Source organism: Plectropomus leopardus, chromosome 1, assembly GCF_026936395.1.
Source record: "Plectropomus leopardus strain MGB_pleo_1.0 chromosome 1, ASM2693639v1, whole genome shotgun sequence".
Taxonomy (NCBI): Eukaryota; Metazoa; Chordata; class Actinopteri; order Perciformes; family Serranidae; genus Plectropomus; species Plectropomus leopardus.
Genome location: NC_142176.1, coordinates 13,662,979 through 13,682,491, shown reverse-complemented (window position 1 = coordinate 13,682,491; position 19,513 = coordinate 13,662,979). Strand labels below are relative to the sequence as shown.

General features: G+C 36.3%; 1 protein-coding gene across 1 annotated transcript in view; it reads right to left on the bottom strand.

Moving 5' to 3' along the window:
- Positions 1 to 19,513, bottom strand: part of tmem255b (transmembrane protein 255B) — a 55,471-nt gene that overhangs the window by 30,162 nt on the left and 5,796 nt on the right. The window contains exons 4-7 of the mRNA XM_088075976.1: positions 8,762 to 8,851; positions 6,100 to 6,180; positions 5,534 to 5,619; positions 3,353 to 3,512 (exon numbers count right to left, since the gene is read on the bottom strand). Coding sequence (XP_087932102.1) covers positions 3,353 to 3,512; positions 5,534 to 5,619; positions 6,100 to 6,180; positions 8,762 to 8,851 — 417 coding nt within the window. The remainder of the gene's footprint in view (positions 1 to 3,352; positions 3,513 to 5,533; positions 5,620 to 6,099; positions 6,181 to 8,761; positions 8,852 to 19,513) is intronic.

The window sequence follows — 19,513 nt, the reverse complement described above, 5'->3', positions numbered from 1 at the left end:
GCCATACTATAGCCTTGCCTTTTCGGTTATTTTTTCAACATGCTACATTATGATGTTTTTGGTCGTTTTTGCAAAATATTATGCTATGGCATGTCTTGGCACACTATTTTATGCTGTTTTGAGATGTTTTTAGCTGTTTTTGAGAAATGTCACATTTTGACATTTTTGCCATACTATAGCCTTGCCTTTTCAATCATTTTTTCAACATGCTACATTATGATGTTTTTGGCTGTTTTTGAAACATTCTATGCTATCGCCTTTTTCTACACAGTATTTTGTGCTGTTTTGGGATGTTTTTAGCTGTTTTTGAAACATGTCATATTTTGATATTTTTGCCATACTATAGCCTTGCCTTTTCGGTCATTTTTTCAACATGCTACATTATGATGTTTTTGGTCATTTTTGCAAAATACTACGCTATGGCATGTCTTGGCACAATATTTTATTCTGTTTTGAGATGTTTTAGCCATTTTTGAAACATGTCACATTTTGACATTTTTGCCATACTATAGCCTTGCCTTTTCGGTCATTTTTTCAACATGCTACATTATGATGTTTTTGGTTGTTTTTGCAAAATACTACGCTATGGCATGTCTTGGGCACTATTTTATGCTGTTTTGGGATGTTTTTAGCCGTTTTTGAAACATGTCACATTTTGACATTTTTGCCATACTATAGCCTTGCCTTTTCGGTCATTTTTTCAACATGCTACATTATGATGTTTTTAGTCTTTTTTGCAAAATACTAAGCTATGGCATGTCTTGGCACAATATTTTATGCTGTTTTGGGGCGTTTTTAGCCATTTTTGAAACATGTCACATTTTGACATTTTTGCCATACTATAGCCTTGCCTTTTCGGTCATTTTTTTAACATGCTACATTATGATATTTTTTGTTGTTTTTGCAAAATACTATGCGATTCCCTTTCTCTACACAGTATTTCATGCTATTTTGGGGTGTTTTTAGCCGATTTTGAAACATGTCATATTTTGACATTTTTGCCATACTATAGCCTTGCCTTTTCGGTCATTTTTTCAACATGCTACATTATGATGTTTTTGGCCTTTTTTTTGCAAAATACTATGCTATTCCCTTTCTCTACACAGTATTTTATGCTATTTTGGGGTGTTTTTAGCTATTTTTGAAACATGTCATATTTTGACATTTTTGCCATACTATAGCCTTGCCTTTTTGGTCATTTTTTCAACATGCTACATTATGATGTTTTTGGTCGTTTTTGCAAAATTCTATGCTATGGCACGTCTTGGCACAGTATTTTATGCTGTTTTCGCGCGTTTTTAGCTGTTTTTGGGACATGTGATATTTTGACATTTTTGCCATACTATAGCCTTGCCTTTTCGGCCATTTTTTCAACATGCTACATTATGATGTTTTTGGCCGTTTTTGCAACATTCTATGCAATGGCCTTTCTCTACACAGTATTTTATGCAGTTTTGGGGTGTTTTTAGCCTTTTTGAAACATGTCACATTTTGACATTTTTGCCATACTATAGCCTTGCCTTTTCGGTCATTTTTTTCAACATGCTACATTATGATGTTTTTGGTCATTTTTGCAAAATTCTATGCCATGGCACGTCTTGGCACAGTATTTTATGCTGTTTTGAGATGTTTTTAGCTGTTTTTGGGACATGTCATATTTTGACATTTTTGCCATACTATAGCCTTGCCTTTTCGGTCATTTTTACAACATGCTACATTATGATGTTTTTGGCCGTTTTTGAAACATTCTATGCTATCGCCTTTTTCTACACAGTATTTTGTGCTGTTTTGGGGTGTTTTTAGCTGTTTTTGAAACATGTCATATTTTGACATTTTTGCCATACTATAGCCTTGCCTTTTTGGTCATTTTTTCAACATGCTACATTATGATGTTTTTGGTCGTTTTTGCAAAATACTACGCTATGGCATGTCTTGGCACAGTATTTTATGCTGTTTTCACGCGTTTTTAGCTGTTTTTGGGACATGTCATATTTTGACATTTTTGCCATACTATAGCCTTGCCTTTTCGGTCATTTTTTCAACATGCTACATTATGATGTTTTTGGTCGTTTTTGCAAAATACTATGCTGTGGCACGTCTTGGCACACTATTTTATGCTGTTTTGGGATGTTTTTAGCCGTTTTTGAAACATGTCACATTTTGACATTTTTGCCATACTATAGCCTTGCCTTTTCCGTCATTTTTACAACATGCTACATTATGATGTTTTTGGTCGTTTTTGCAAAATATTATGCTATGGCATGTCTTGGCACACTATTTTATGCTGTTTTGAGATGTTTTTAGCTGTTTTTGAGAAATGTCACATTTTGACATTTTTGCCATACTATAGCCTTGCCTTTTCAATCATTTTTTCAACATGCTACATTATGATGTTTTTGGCTGTTTTTGAAACATTCTATGCTATCGCCTTTTTCTACACAGTATTTTGTGCTGTTTTGGGGTGTTTTTAGCTGTTTTTGAAACATGTCATATTTTGATATTTTTGCCATACTATAGCCTTGCCTTTTCGGTCATTTTTTCAACATGCTACATTATGATGTTTTTGGTCATTTTTGCAAAATACTACGCTATGGCATGTCTTGGCACACTATTTTATGCTGTTTTGAGATGTTTTTAGCTGTTTTTGAGAAATGTCATATTTTGACATTTTTGCCATACTATAGCCTTGCCTTTTTGGTCATTTTTTCAACATGCTACATTATGATGTTTTTGGTCGTTTTTGCAAAATACTACGCTATGGCATGTCTTGGGCACTATTTTATGCTGTTTTGGGGTGTTTTTAGCCATTTTTGAAACATGTCATATTTTGACATTTTTGCCATACTATAGCCTTGCCTTTTCCGTCATTTTTTCAACATGCTATATTGTGATGTTTTTGGTCATTTTTGCAAAATACTATTCTATGACATGTATTGGCACACTATCTTATGCTGTTTTCAGGTGTTTTTAGCTGTTTTTGGGACATGTCAACATAAAAATGTAATTCTATAGTATGTTGTTAAAAAATAGAATAAAAACATCTTAGAGAAATATTTCCTTAAAAATAGAAAGCGGACATAAAAGTGGAATGGTATAGTTCCAAAAGCACATGGATGTCATAGTATAGTATGTTTTCCACAATAACACGGCATAAAAAAAATTCCATAGCATACTATTTTTTGACATCACTTCAGAGCATACTATACTATGATATCTTTAGGGTACACAAAAGTGCAGTTCTTTTTAATTTATTTTATTTTTCATAGCATACTCTACCGTTACATTTTGTATGAAGTTTTTGGGCATACTTAAGATGCATTTAAGTTTTCATTTTTTTCGGACTCCTTCTCACCATATCCTTGTACGCTCCGAGCAAGGCAGCTGTGATGATGCCCAGGAACAAGGCGAACACATTCAACACCACTGAGGCCCACAGCAGACGGTGCAGATGGATCACATCCCAGCAGCTGTTGACCCCAGTGAATTCGTAGTACTGTGCGTGATAGTCTAAGCTGGAAGATGAAGAGAGCAGGAGTCAATGGTGAGCCTGTCAGGATAACTTGGACCCAGCATACTTCTGGTTTTATATTTTAATTATGTTGTCATAAATCACAAAGCATGTGCAATTCTTCATGAATCCAATCTAACATGCAGTTAGGTTGAATTCATGAAGATAACTTTGTAAAATGTTGCCATGAAAAGGCTTTATGTAAAGCAACCACTTTCTACTTTTTTAAAAATTATTTCTAGAAAGGAAAGAAAAGAACAAATCTTAAACATCAACCATCACATGTACTTACTTTATGACTTTACTAAACCTTCCAGGCAGCCATTCATCTGCTAATAACTGAGTAGTATCAAAGGCAGGGAGGCACTTTTTGGAAAGCTCTTCCTCTTTGGTGTGTGTTCAAGAGCTCATGGAAAACTCAAACATCTGGGATTTGAAAGCTGGCTACAGAACAGGAACCTCTTTAATGCAAGAAAGTGCCAAATAACATGATCCAAGAGTGACTTTTTCCAACAGCGGAGCCTGTAAATGCAATTTTTGGCTACCAGCTCTAAAATCTAGGATACTATTTTTACACTGCTCTGTGCTGTAACATCATACTATATTAAAAGTATAACCGACAGATGCAGATGAATAAACACTGTGTTTACACCCTGATTCAATTAAGTATTTGAAAGCTAAGTGGTATGGTGTACTGAAACGAGGACCAATTGCTCTCTGAAGGAAAAACAAAGTTAATCATGAAAATACTGTGAAGTAATGTAGTAGTTCTATATGCAAATTGAAATTCATTCAATCATTCATTCATTCATTTTCTGTAACCGCTTTTCCTCGCAAGGGTCGCAGGGATTAAAGGAATACTTCACTCCAAAAATAATTATTTGTATATGGATTACTCACCCTATGTTACTCTGAATTTATGAAGAAAACTTTTTCTCACATGCCTCCACAGTGAACAAAGAATCTAAAAACTCAAAAAAAAAATATCCGTTTACAATCTTTCACACAACTCATGCAATCTAATTGAAGTCTCATTTATCTAGTCAAATGCTTAGTACTTCCAAAAACATGCATACATTTTGACAAAAAAATTACGATTTAAATCACTTCTGCTTAATCACTTCTGCATTCAAGTAGTCTGGCTCTCAGGATGTAAACTGTGTCTGTAAAGCTTTTCCTTAGCGGCCTATCTCCAGTGTTACTGGTTTAAAAATCCCCGTCACCACAAGAAACTAGTCTTGCATAGCCAGACTTGTCCACACAGTTCATCCTGGCGCTGTGCATGAAACAACAACAACTGTTGAACTAGCACCCTAAAACGTCTTTCAATGTTTTATGTGACATTTTCTTTTGCAGGATTTAGCAATTTAATTTATATTTAATTTTACTTTAATTTTGCTTCTCTGGCAAAAAAGGTTATTTACACTACCCTCACCGCATTCTGTGCTTGGTGTCACCCAAGACGATTGTGATTGGTTTAAGGAAATGCAAACAACCTAAAGAGAGTTTTTTTTTCTTCTTTTACTGTGGAATTATGATGGGTTCAGACTTTTTTAATGCAGAGGTCTGTCATTTGGGAGACTAGCATACAAGTAGTGCACTTGGTCAAACGTGTGTTTTAGAGAAGGTTAAACACATATGCTTGCACAGGTATGCTACTCACGTGATTAGAATGAGGATGTAAATGTGAATGTGTTTTAAACGGTAAAATTTAGCAAAAAATGCATATGTTTGGGAAGAAACGAGAATACGACTAAATGAAACTTGGATTATACTGTTGAAATTGTGAGAGAGATTCTAAACAGATTTCTTTTTATATAGTTTTTCTGTCGTTTATGTGGAGGCATGTGAGATAAAAAAATGTTTTCTTCACAAATTCAAAGTAACACAGGATGAGTGTGGGTGAAATATTCCTTTTAATGAGTTAAAACATGCAAACTCAGCTGCATGGTCTGTGTTTATCCGAAATAAGGTGCACTCTCTCATGAACACACTCTGATCTGAACAGCTTGTGGTGCGTCTCACCTCTCACAGTTGTACAGGTAACAGCAGTAGCAGGTGTTGCTCCTCAGCTTCATCTTGCACGCTTTGTCGAACGAACGGCACGTCACCTGCAATATCACAGGTTCTCAGAGTTTTTGATCAATTGTCATAAATGTTTTTTTAAACTCATGAAAGTGTAAACAACATCAAGTTAAGCAAGTTACAGTTTTAACAAAGAAATACATGAGGTAACTGTGTAAACATGTTGTTTCCAGAACTTTTATTTTTTATAATTTTTTGAAAAGTTGAACTACAGTTGAGGTATTTTTTATTGCAGTAACATTATTTGACCACTAGATGTCACTATATGCACCGAGAATTTTTCAGTTCAGCACCTAAAGCCTGCAAAAACATAATCCTAAAATGCATTTGCAAACACCACTTACAAAATTCAAAAGACAAGAACTGAGACAAATGTAAAGCAATGTGTGAGAAGAGGAAGCACATTAAGCCAGATATTTAATTTGGTATTTTAATTGAGAAATTTCTTCTTTATGCAACACAGGTGGCAGGTGACATATTAAGTGTGTGTATAGTATGTGAATCACCTCAGTATAGTAGCTGTCATAAGCATAGCCCGCTCCACTGGTGTAAAAGTCACACATGTCCCCATACAAGGGCCTTGTGTCCTGTGTATTAGAATGATTATACAGATAAAGAAGACACAGATTTGTTAAATACATTACACAGTTTTATGGAAACAAACAAACTTACAGAGCATGTATATGTTAACTGTCTTGCCATACACCAAAACAATAATTTAAATGTTTTTCATTCTTTTTTTAGAGTAAATCTCTGTGATTTTAAGGATCTTAATGATGCATTTCCATCCTCTTCTTGTGTCTGTGTCACTGCAGCAGTGAAGGCTTACAACATGTGCCTGCTCGAACTGTCCACTGCACCGGACTGCAAGCCCTACAGCATTAATCAAACCTTTCTGGAATTTATATGACGTGCAAGATAATATTATCATTTTTCATTCTCTGAAGCCTGAAGATGCATTAAATGTGACATTTACTGTCCCGTGAGCACAGAATGAATATATCTGTAGAACGCTGTTGATCAATATCAAAAGTGTGACTCTGTGCCAGCTTTTTAAACTCGTCCATACTCATTAAGATACTCGTTAAAATACATTATGATGATGAGACAAACTGCTCATGTCCAAACATAGGACCATCTAAGATATGTACTAGGGAAGCAGCAATGACCTCATCTGACCTCTCTGCATTTTTTTCTTCACTACCATAAAAACAAATTCAAGGGTTTGGTGTATATAGATGGTTTTTTAAAACATTATTTTATAAAAATATAATTCGCACAATTATATTTTTATGATTTTTTTGGCATACTGTATTATAATTTCCATATGACTTTTGGCATAATATACAATGATATTTTTATAACTTTATATATATATATATGTTATGATATTCAACTGTTTGGCATATTATACTGTGATTTTATTTTAGGATTTTTTTGTGGCATACTATGCTAGTTTTTATTGCTTGGCAATGTGGAATTAAGTTTAGATATGGTGTGAGCTACTGGGTATATTAGTACTACATCACATTATTCAAGCATACCATGTACATTTCATTATGTAAGAGGTAGCCAGTAGCTACAGACATCATGTAAACACGATGGACTATGTTGACCACATCTAATTCCCTCTTGTGTTTTAATCCTCTCCTTATTCAGATTGGCATGTGTGGTCCCCTCCATCTGATCGGCTCCTCTGTGGAAGGTGTCTGTTTCTGATTGGTGTGGCTCCTCAAATAAACGGGCGCAGCTATACTGCAAATCCTGACCAGCCATAAAAACACTAGCCTAGCGTGCCTTTCATTATTGTCCGTTGTGGAATTTTAATTAGGGATATTTTTGGGACTGGGCTTAAGGCATTAGATCTTAAAAATTGTGACCCACACACAATTTTCTTTTGTTAGGGACAGGTTCAGGTGTTTTCGTATTCACCACGTCATTTAGGATAGTCAGGTTTTATTTTCTGCCTCTGATTTCATTAGATATGATAAGCAAATCTTGTTTTAAAGAGTCCTCTTTTGGTATTTCTTTGAGATAAACAGCACTCATGAGTCACATTTTCTTTGCAGTTTTGCTCCAACTTATGTTTGTAACAATAATCCTGATTTTCTTTGTAATAAATAGCTTCAGAATTGTACCCTAGTCAGTGGTGAAGTACTCTGATCTCTTACTTGAGTAAAAGCACAAATACCACAGGGTAGAAATACGTAAAAGCCCTGCATCTGCAATCTTTCTTAACTTGAAATGCAAAAGTAAAAGTACTCATTATGCAGAATGACCAATTTCAGAATAATATATCATGTTTTATAATTGTATTATAATTACTGATGCATTAATGTTTTAACCAGCTGGTAAAAGTGAAGTTTATTTAAATGAATCTATATAGCCTACTGCTGGGTAGCTTAACCGATTACAATATATAACCTATTTTGCAAATTTAGATTATTGAAACAAATCATAAATTAACTAAGCAAATAGTAACTTAAGTTATAAATTAAATGTAGTGCAGTAAAAAGTACAATATTTGCCTTTAGATGTAGTCCACTGGAAGTGGTGATGATGAAAACATACTTTACATACTACATACATACTACTAATTATATACCATCTTTGTCAATAGATATCCTTAAATACTAAACACTGAACACTGAATGAGAGAGAGACAAAAATATATTTTGGTTCTAGTTTCTCCGATAAAAATACCATCTATATACATCAGACTCTGTCAAGGATGTCTCCTAGAAAATGTCTCAGTTAAATAGAGTTAAAGAGGTAATATTGGTGTGTCCATCTTTGGATGTTGCATAAATTTCCTCATCTTGGTACAGGAGTGTCCAGAGACTTTTAAAGAAAAGTGGATTTTTTTTTATACATTTAATCAGCCCTGTTATGCTGAATGTTTCCCCCGCAGCCCTCTTCAGGTCGGACACTGAGATTAGTTCGTCTGGTCTTGCATGTCTGGTGTTGTGATGGGGCTGACAGTTCTGTCTGATTGCATCTACAAAGTTCCTGATCTCACTGAAACTGTGTGTCTGTGCCAGTCAACACCTGCATTTCTGTAGGCCTCTGCTGACCTGAGCGTGTGTGATTAAATTCGGTGTGTGAATATGAGTTTGTTGAGTATTTCTTTCTTTTCAGCGGAGGCCTGTAAATGCACGTTTTACTCACAATGAACTCTGAAGCGATGATCCCGTCCACAATGGCACAGAAGAAAGATGCGACGACTCCAATGCTGATGAATATGATCGCTGCCACGAGCTTTAAGAGAAGAAGAGGGTAAAGTCATACGAAATCATTGTGGAACAAAGAAAAAGTACCATCAGTGAGTCAGCAGCAAAATGTGTGAGATTTTAGGTTTTAATAGGCTTAATGATTGGAAACACACTTCTGACATTTTTTTAAAAATAGTTAATAAGCAATAAGCAAGCAGTTGTAAATAATAATAAAATAAGGAAAAAATCCGGAAATAACTCCAAAAATAAAAGCTGAATATGTGGAAAACATAAATCTATTTATTTTTTTAAAAAATCTACTTTCAAATAATTTTATTTTACAGAGACCAAGGCTAAATAATATAATAATAATAACTTTATTTAGCAACTTTAAAAACAGAGTTTACAAAGGGCTCTAATAAACAAGACAAAGCAGATGCAAGAAGCATTTCTAGCAGGAGTCACTATACAGTATAAACAATAATGCTGAACCGAGGCCAGATAAATTTAAAGTAGAATTAAACAAGAAAGAAACAATTCAAAACAAAAATAACAGCAATAACCCATACCAATAAGAGTAAATAAAATTCACTAGCTTTTAAATACAGGAATAATATTACTAACAATAGAATTAAACACTATGATCATCAGATTTTTTGCTTCTCACAATATCATGATTTCATTTTCTATTTATTTGTTTCTTTTTACTTCTTACTAATAATGTATATGCCAGAGAGCGTGCACACACACACACACATACACACACACTGCAGGCTCTCTGCATGTATGTGTCCTGATTGGTCGTCTGCAGTGTCTGGGCTGCAAGGCGATAAAGGAAATGTACGACTTCTTGCTCTGCCAACACAGAGGTGCTTTGTGGGTAATTTATGAGCACAGAGGATATGTACAGGACAGAGGGACGGCCTGTTGTACCAGCAAGGTCAATCTAATTCTCCCAGACTGACCCCCACACACACACACATACACACACACACACACACACACACACACACACACAAACACACACCTCATTGTTTCTTATCTCACACATTCTATAAATGAATCCCAGGAATCTGATCACTCATCAATAACTTCAAGTCTACAACACAGACTTTCATGTAGCTTTTAATGCAAGGCAAACTACTGATATTATACACATACACACACACACACACACACACACACACACACACACACACACACACACACACACACACACACACACACACACACACACACACACACACACAGGGCCCATCAGACATCAGATGCAGCTGGCTGATCACAGATGTCTGATCATGAACTTTATCACTGAGCATCGTTTACTGTCTGTTCAGTTGCTCCTTCAGGACCAAACCTGCTGTACTAAAGCAGGAGATTAAACACACTTTTCTTTTTTGCAATCAATCTCACGATGGTATAGGTGGGATACCAAAGTGTGTCCCCAAAAAATTATTTTACAGTCTAGAGCAGTGATACTAAACGAACGGCTCATAGGATGCCGGACGGCCTTCTCACCATTTTCTAATGGTGAAAGTAAACTGATTTTTTTTTATTTCTTTTGTACTTTGAATATAAATGAGACAGAGTGCATAGAAAAGCATAACAAAAGAGCTTGTTTATCAAAATGAGTGCCAGGGGAGGGCCCTCTGGACCCCCTGACAGAGACTCTGGTTTACTCTCTGAAACCTGAATTGACATCAGCTTTCTTTCTCGTTCAGATGCCTTCACAAGAATTAAAACCTTCAAAACATGAAAAAAAGGTTTTTCAGAAATCTGGAAAACATGCAATCAGCAAGTTGGCAAGAAATGTTGTGCAAACTGAAAACAATTTGTTAAAGGTGTTAAAATGACGTTAGCTGAAACCTTGGTTTAGAGGCAAAATCATTCAAGAATGATCAAATGGGGCGCCCAGTAGCTCATCTGGTAGAGTTGGTGCCCCATGTACAAAGGCTTTGCTGCATGTCATCCCCTCTCACTTTCCTTTTCACGCTATCTGTCCTATCAAGTAATAGGAAAATTCCCCTAAAAAAGAAAAAAGAAAAAAAAAAGAGATCAAATAACTAGGAATTTTTTTAAGAAAATATATTTATAATTCTGTATTTAAAATTAGGTTACAGAATTTGTTTAATTTATTATTATTATTTATATTTATTTTTATTTATTTTAAGTCATTTCCTGTTTAATTTCAATGTTTTTCTCTCTCTCTTTCTTTTGTTTATCTCTGGTAATTTTCTTGCAGTCTTTTGCTAATGTTTTGCAAATTTTGGGGTCATTTTTTGTCAAATTGCTCACTGCCTTTTCCCTCTGTTTTTGAAAGAAACCAAGCCAATTCTGCAAGGTTTTAAAGGGTTAAGCCCTGAATGTCCTAAAATCCTAGAAATGTCCCTGCTTACACCTGACCTGTGCGTGGCTGCTGTGTCTTGATTTGCCTCCTAATAAAGATGAGTGAGAACAACAAAACAAAAGGTTAAAAACAGGTAATTCATTTATTGCATACTGATAGACATTATCAGTGCTTGTTTACTAAATGGACCCTGGCTTACAAGTATTTTGCAAAAGTGGCCATCGGGCAAAGACAGCCGAGAGTCCCAGATCTGGAGTACAACCACTCATCCTGCACTGACATGACTGACTTACTTGATTCATGAGAAACTTTTCCTTTCTTTCTTGATTTCAACTACAGTTATGTCATCAATAAATCTTTCCTAGTTGGGTCATTTTAATAATTTAAAAGTTGATGATCCTCAAGATGCACAACTTATCCCTTGTGAGGCACAGATATTTTAATCATTCAGAAGCCAAAAATTCCCTTTGCTTCCATTCCTTATTAGATTTTTTATTTATGACAGCAGGCATAAGCCACTTTTCTGTCATCAGAACAACCACACCCCCCTTTTAGGTGAAAACAAACGCTGTAAAAGTGTCAGTGCCAAATTAGAAACACTAGTGACATCACACATAAAAGCTGCAGCATCGTATTTAACAGGTCAAACGATTTTCTGATCTTCCATGTAAAGCAAAAGAGCAAAGGACAGTAAAAGAGATCTGTGGCTCCAGGTTATCCACAGAGGATGAAATGGCCTCCATGACCTCAGAGAGCAGAATTAACTAATCACGCCCTGATTTGACGCGCTCTCGTGTGATGGGCTGAAAAGGAAGGAGACATCTGATTGACTGTGCATTCGCAAATCTAGCAACATTAGGGGAGTCTCAAAAAACCCACAAACAAATGCGGTGAAGTTCACACATAATGAACAATTTGTAAATGCACGTACAACAGTATAAAAATGCAAATATGTTTTCGACGAAAGTTGAAAATACTTTCAGAAATGTGTTTTTGTGGATTTCTGTTACATATATATTGAAGAACAAAGAATTTGTGAACTTTTTTTTGAGGAATTTTTTGAGATCATAAATTTTTATTTTTAGGGAATAAGTAGTGTGCATTGAAAAATATTTTTCAATGCACACTACTTATTCCCTTATCCCAAAATGTATTTGTGAAACCTTCTGTGTGCAGTATGATACTGATCTGACCCCACTTGGTAATCTAGTTTTGGGATTTGGGTCTCACCCTGTGATAATGCTAAAATCATGAGGTAACGATCAGTAATCCCAGTGTGTACAAATGCTCACAGTCCTGAGAAGAAATCAAAACATTTGTGTGGAACATTGGTACAAAGGGCATTTTATTAATAATCTTTATTTGTTTTTTAACTCCATAGGTTTTGGCTATCTTTAAATATACCCATTTAACATCATGCTGTAAATATTAAAAAAATGATCGTATTTACCCGAGAAGTCCATTTTATTCAGACTAATGTTTAGTTAAGTTAGTGGCCAAGTGTTAGATGTATAAGAATGACACAAGGCTAGGTGAAAAAGATATCAAAAAAAGGGAATTTAAAACTGAATATCCATGAACAAAGTGAAATGAGAGCCAAGCAGAGAAAATAAGGTTTTCTGGTTGGGTTTTATCTGCCACTGGCCCAGACTCTCCACTTCATTAGCGGTTAAAATGACTCTGCTTTTATGGGCTGCAAGTGGGAGATGAGGCCAGCGGCAGAGACAATAGAGCCTGACAACTTCATTACTTCACATTACCTTAGCACCAGCTGCCAGCACATAAAACACCTCGACACACACTCTGTCGCCCAAACCTCCGAACCTCCCCTGATACAACTGAATGGAGAGAAAAATCAAATACTTCGACAGATTACAGGCTGTAGATAGTTTTCTGCTGCACTGCTACTTGTACTGATGCTGATGCTGTTATTACTTCTGTACTGTTACATTAGAAAGATTTCAAATAAAATACCTTTACTTGTAATGAGGAAATTGACATTTAAGCATTGCTACTTAAAGGGGTAGTGTGTAGGATTTAGTGACATCTAGTGGTGAGGTTGCAGAGTGAGAGCCAGTGTTTGGGTTTGTCCATTCTGGGCTACTGTACAAATATGACCGTGCCACTTAGAAGAGGACCCGCTCCACCTGTGCAGATATAAATGACTCATTCTAAGGCGACGCAAACATAAAAATCCATATTTTCAGGTGATTATACATTAAAGAAAACATATTTATTATATTATATATTATATCATATATATTATTATATATTCCATTCCTGCCATATATATTATAATGGGAGAGGATCCACTCCCTATGGCCTCTTTTTCGCTTCATCAAGGCAGGAATAGCAGACTGTGGGAGATTTAAGAGGTAGCTGATAGCGGTTAGCAGCTAACACAAAGGATACAAAGAGTAACCAAAAAAAAGTTTTCAAATTGAGGAGACAATGAGGTTCGGGAGCTCCTGACCCTCCAAGCACAGGACGAGATCAACCCCAATCGCTATATAACAGGCACAGTAAGTGATGGTTATAACCATGTTATGCCACTGTTTTTGTTTAAGTCGCACTATCGATGCCTTTGTTATATGTCACATTACTGTTACTGTTGAGGTACTGTCATGCCGCATTTGCTTCTGCGATGCCAGCATGTTATCTAAAATCACACACTGGGTCGTCATTATGCTACCATTGTTTGGTTCTGTGTAAAAACACAAAGGGGGCGTACAGAAGGGACTTAGTAATAGCATGATCTCTTTGTAAAAAGGGTTAATGTAGATATGAAGGGCTCATTCAAAGCAAAGGAAAAATAATTCTTAGTTTACTGTAACTGTTTTTCTATTTTTTGGGGGGGAGGGGCGGGGGTCACTAGGAGGCATCAGAAAGTTGTGAACACAACAACATATTGTCTTCTTTTAAGTTGATACACAATCAGCTGCATAGTTCAGCAATAGCTATAAAGCAATATTAGCAGTCATTTAAGGTCGTCGTTGTCCTCCTGATGAATGTAAGTCCAATATTCATTCTCATTTTAGCTCTGTTTTCGATGTCTACTAACTCCTGAGCATGGATTACTGAATGTGCCTTTCAAGCACAGGCCCAAGGGCCCAAAGTCTCAGGGCCCCCCCGGCTTACATTTGAGAAATGTCCCTCAAATTACCAACTACAGAGAGTCTCAAAATTACCACAAAAGCACACAAAAAGACCAGAAAGCAATGCAAATAAAGTATAGAGACACAACACGATCAAAAAATCCCCCACAGAATTACCTTAGCGACACAAAGCCACAAAAAGATGCATTACAACATCAACAAAGAGTTGCAAAACTGCCACAAAGTGTTACTTGGTCCTGTGTAGGTGATGTGGTGGGGCCTTTTGCATATCTGTGCCCAGGGGCACATTGTCTCACAATCCACCCCTGCTCCTGAGGGAAATATCTGGTTCATTAGTTGCTAAATCCTCCACTATGTTCACCACCTGGTTTCAAACTGGGTCCTTCTGCTGTTTGGTGGTCTCCACATGTGCACATACTTTTTTTTGTTTTTTCTTTGAATACTGCCTCCTGTGGCTGGAAATGATGCACTAAAAATGATGACAGAGAACTGAAACAGTAAAGTTAGCTGAGACTTGTTATGAAACTCTGTAAAGTCAGATAGAGCTTCAAATTCAGGCAATAATTCTCTGGAGGTTCATCACTGTGATAAATTTGACACAAAAATAAGGATTGTTGCCACTTTAAGTACTAAAAAAAGAGAAATACCAATAAAAGACAACGACACACATGATAAAAGTTTTAGAGAAGAGGATACATTAGTGATGAAGAGATGGAGACACAAGGGGGAATTTTATAGCTTCAGTAAAGATACCTATCAGGTTATGTAACTAAAGTCGCTGACCGCTGCAGCGTCTTTGTCCGCCTGCTCAGTGGTCCAGTGACCAATCACGACCACAGCTGGACACACTGGTAATAAAGAACTTGTTGGGTGAAATACGGCCCTTTAAAGGTTCACCGTTACGCTCTCCAAGCTGCAAGGTGACGGAGAGGACGACGATGTGTGCCGGTAATCACAGAGCAAAGAACATGAGCTACATGAAGCGTTTGGTCATAAAGAAATCTCACAGTGTATCGGGGCAGTGAAGCCTGCTTCAGGAGCAGCAGGGTGAGGGCAGATAGGAGGGGAGTTTACAGACAGATTTCATGCTCCATGATCCTTTTAAACATTTTGGAGGATGAGATAGGGCTAAATGTGGCAATATACGAGTCATTAGGATTTTAAAAAGCTTTATCTAAGAAATGTCAGTGGAGCACAAATGTTTCACCTCTCCCTGATTTATAAAGACGGCTGGTCTCACAGGAGCATTTGTGATTGGAGCACATTGTCCTGTAAGCAGGGTTCCTACACCTTAAGGCAAATTAAATTTAAGACTTCTTTAAGGCCACTTGGGATGAAATTTATGACCAATTTTATAGTAACAAAAACTGAAATAAATAAATATATAAACATGAACCAACATTTTTTACACAGAGTTCTGAATAATATTGCCCAAACATTTATTGCAATATAAAACATTACATTTTTGCTACAGTGAAAAACTTAGATCTGGTTAGAATTGGGAAATATCAAGCATTTATTGGTGATCTTTATTACAAATTTTGTGTGTCTCACTTATTTTTATTATTTTTAGATTAATGAATTGAATGCATTCCAAGACTTTTCAAGGATCTGTGGAAACCCTGCATAAAATGTACTTTCTGCAATCAAACTTGGGGCATGTGTCTTTTTGGCAGTGGTCTTAAATTGGTCACTTCTCTGAGTGTTCAAACAACATTATCCTTCATCTGCTGCTTTATGACGTCAGACAACCAAGTTGCCAATGAGATCCAGGAAGTATACGAGAAGCTTCAGAGCTCTCAGATGTCTGTGGTATTGTCCAAACATTGGTCAGTTGTTCTTTAATGAGCGACCTCGCACAACCAGCCAGCTCTCGTGTTACAGTGCTGAGCCTCGGACACAGGACTGGAAGAAGACACCTGTGTGAGAGACACACTGTGCCATGTGTGCCCCATAAGGGACACCGTAAACCGGCGTGAGTGTGGCAGCAAACTCACCATTAAAGTTTAAAGCACAGAAGGGAGCGATGCCAGTGGAGGCAGACAGATACAGCCGGCAGTAAATGTCTTTGCTGGAGAAAAAGAAAGCTTTCCTCTTCCATTTACAGCCACAAACACAACACGAGAAATGACAACAGCAACTCAAAAGGAGTGAAAGCCTACATTATTAAACATATATTTGTCTCTGTTAAATGATGCTTTACTTTACTTTAAGTCAGCTGTATACACAGACACACACACACAAAGATGTGTCACCACATGTGTGAACAGCTTTAAGACGTGTGTGCAGATATTGTTTTATTGTACGGTCTATAGTACAAACCAGATTAGATACGGTAGCCTACACTGTAGTGTAACGTAAGACACCAACACACTGCACGCCACATGAAAAATTCACAACACACACTGTACCACAGTCACTGTGACAGGTTTACATCTCCATCCCACCAAGACAATATTTCTCTGTGCTGTAATGAGCCTTTAAAGTGCCTCCAAATGTGTGTTAAGCCATTTTTTTTTAATTCTGATGCTTTTAATATTTTTTAAACAGATCATATTAAGGTAATTCCCTAAGTAGCTGTGAATTGTGAGGTTTTAGCATGTTACAGTTACAGTATAAACTGGCACACAGTGGATATTTTTATTCAGTCTTGTTGTATAATATATCTTAGGGATACATGATTGTAGCGACTTCAGAGAACAAAAGAGTCGCTGAAGGCTGACTGTGGGCCTGGTACTTTGGATGACGCGCTTGACACACTTCACTGAGATCCAAAAATCGTTTCACTGTTTATTAACAAAAGAAGTTCAACTCATAAAAATGTGTTAACTCATAATCAAAACAATAAAAGATAACAGAAATCAGCGAGTATAGCGTAAACGTAAGTGTAAGCATATGCAAAAGCAGTCAACAAAAAGATACGGCGACCCAGCTCACCCTCTCTCTCTCATACACTGCAAAGGTGAGCCGGCTATATTATCTTATCTCCACCCATAATCAGGTGACCCACTTATCCCCTCACTCAATAAAGTCAAAAATAAACAAATAAATAAATCATATCATAAGCAAAACTAAACACATAAAAATATAATAAATTACATTTATCAAAATCTATCGCCTACAAAATATACCTGCACAAATTCATTCATGACTCCTACAACAATAATATCGCCAAGTCATCAGTAAGGGTAGATATTGGCTTGAAAATGAAATATCTGTATTGTTCTTTGTTTGCACAATGAATGATTATTACATACACAAAAAGCATTGTATTTTATGACTCCATCTGCTGGTGGACCATCACGATAAGAATATGCATAATATGATGTTAATTCCACTACAGAAGAGACTTGACAATTACTAAAATTAGGTGGGAAAAAAAGTGGATATATCAATATCTGTATTGGTTATCGACCGAATGAGTCATTATGCATTGTCATATCGGATATTGACACAAAATCCAATATGGTAGATTCTGTGTATTTCTTGGCTTCATATATTTAAATTGACCATTAGCTAAGTCCCCCATACCATATCTTTCAACGTTCTGACATATTGCTTATGTTACAATGATAATTGTAATGACAATGATTGGCTTATTTGCCACTCAAAATATTTGGTCATTTTTTTACACAAAGGCCCTGCAACCTCTTTGTTTAAAAAAAGCCTTCTCATTTCTAGCCTGAAAATTTTGATTGTGATTTCTAAAATGACACCTGTTGCTGTTAGAATTTTTCAAGTGTTGCTAACTTCATTTTTCTAAAAACATTGTCTCTGGGTGACCTTATAACGTTTCCTCCTTACTCATTTTAAAACAAGAAGTTTATGGTGAGAAAAATTGTAAGATCTTCCAATGTAATGCTGTTCATCTGATTGGTTTACATAACCCAGACAAGGAAAAATTTATGCTTTAATAATAAAACAGTTTATTTTACCTTTTAGGGTTACCAAAAAAGGTTGCTTCAATGGGGGTTAACCAGTGTTTTAGTGAACATAACACTATCTTGGATGACAAGTTTGGCTGTGTGGTTGCTGGAATGTAATTGTTACCAACTGTAACCGAGCTGCTGTTAGCCTAAAGCCAATGTAGCCGACTTTGACTACTTAAGGTTGAAACAGTGAAGCATTTGTTATTTCCCATCCAACATGTTATTCCTAGTCATGTGGAAACAACATTTAGTTAAATAATCAAAAAATACTTGAAACAGTAACTGAAAAAATTAAATAATAATGATAACAACATTTTAGGGAGTTTTTTAGGGGGTATCTAAACTTGTCACAGGTTTTAGTTGGGAGAGGTGGTGTGTTTTTTAATTTTTTAAATATTTTTAAATTCCTGGTTATGGCCCTATTAGGTTCTGAAAGTTTAACTAAATCTTTGGTTTGTTCTTTCTTTGTCCCTCTCTCTTTCGTTTTCACCAATACTCAAGGCAACGTATACTTTATGATGAATGCTAATGGACACTAGACTTTGGTGTTTGTTTTGAAATGACAAATTAGATATGCCTATAGGCTTTTTCTTATAAAAAACAGAGAAATTAAGGAGACCTGAAACACCAAGAAACGTCCACGAAAACACTGCACTCTCATTGAGATGGAAACTTAAACTTTTATGAAAAATTAGACGTGTATAACATGATAATTGGGACAAATTCAAAGGTGAAAAACAAGGACTCTAATCTACTAAAGTTTCTATGTCACTGGTGTCGCCTTCAGTCCTTGCAATGACTCAGTTAGTCTCAGGTGGATTTCATGTCCTGAAAATGTGATACACAGAGGAAGAGTTTCAGCATCTGGTTACCACTGGCATTTTTATCTTTCTGCCTCGACCGTTGCCACAATTGATGCAGACTAGGCATTTTTTTTAGTTTTCAAACTGTGGCACGAAATATTTATAAAATTTTATATTTGATATATTTATCTATTTTCAACTATTCACCATTAGTTAGGAAATTGAGAATTTATAAAGTGTCAATAATCTTTTCCGACAGGTCTTCGGTCTACCTGTAAGCGTCTCAACTCCGAGCCACTTTGATGACATTTTACCTGCAGTGTGCCTGTCTGAAATAAAGGAGCCCTGTCAGCAGCTGACCAATACTAATGCAATTCCCCCTCCTGTCATAGAAATCCAGAGCCAATCACATTCACTTCCCCCGACCACAAATCCAGTCACGCACGCTGACCCGGGCACAAGGACCGAGAGCACATTAAGCCGCCATACAGTAATTGGATTTGCTTCGTGCTC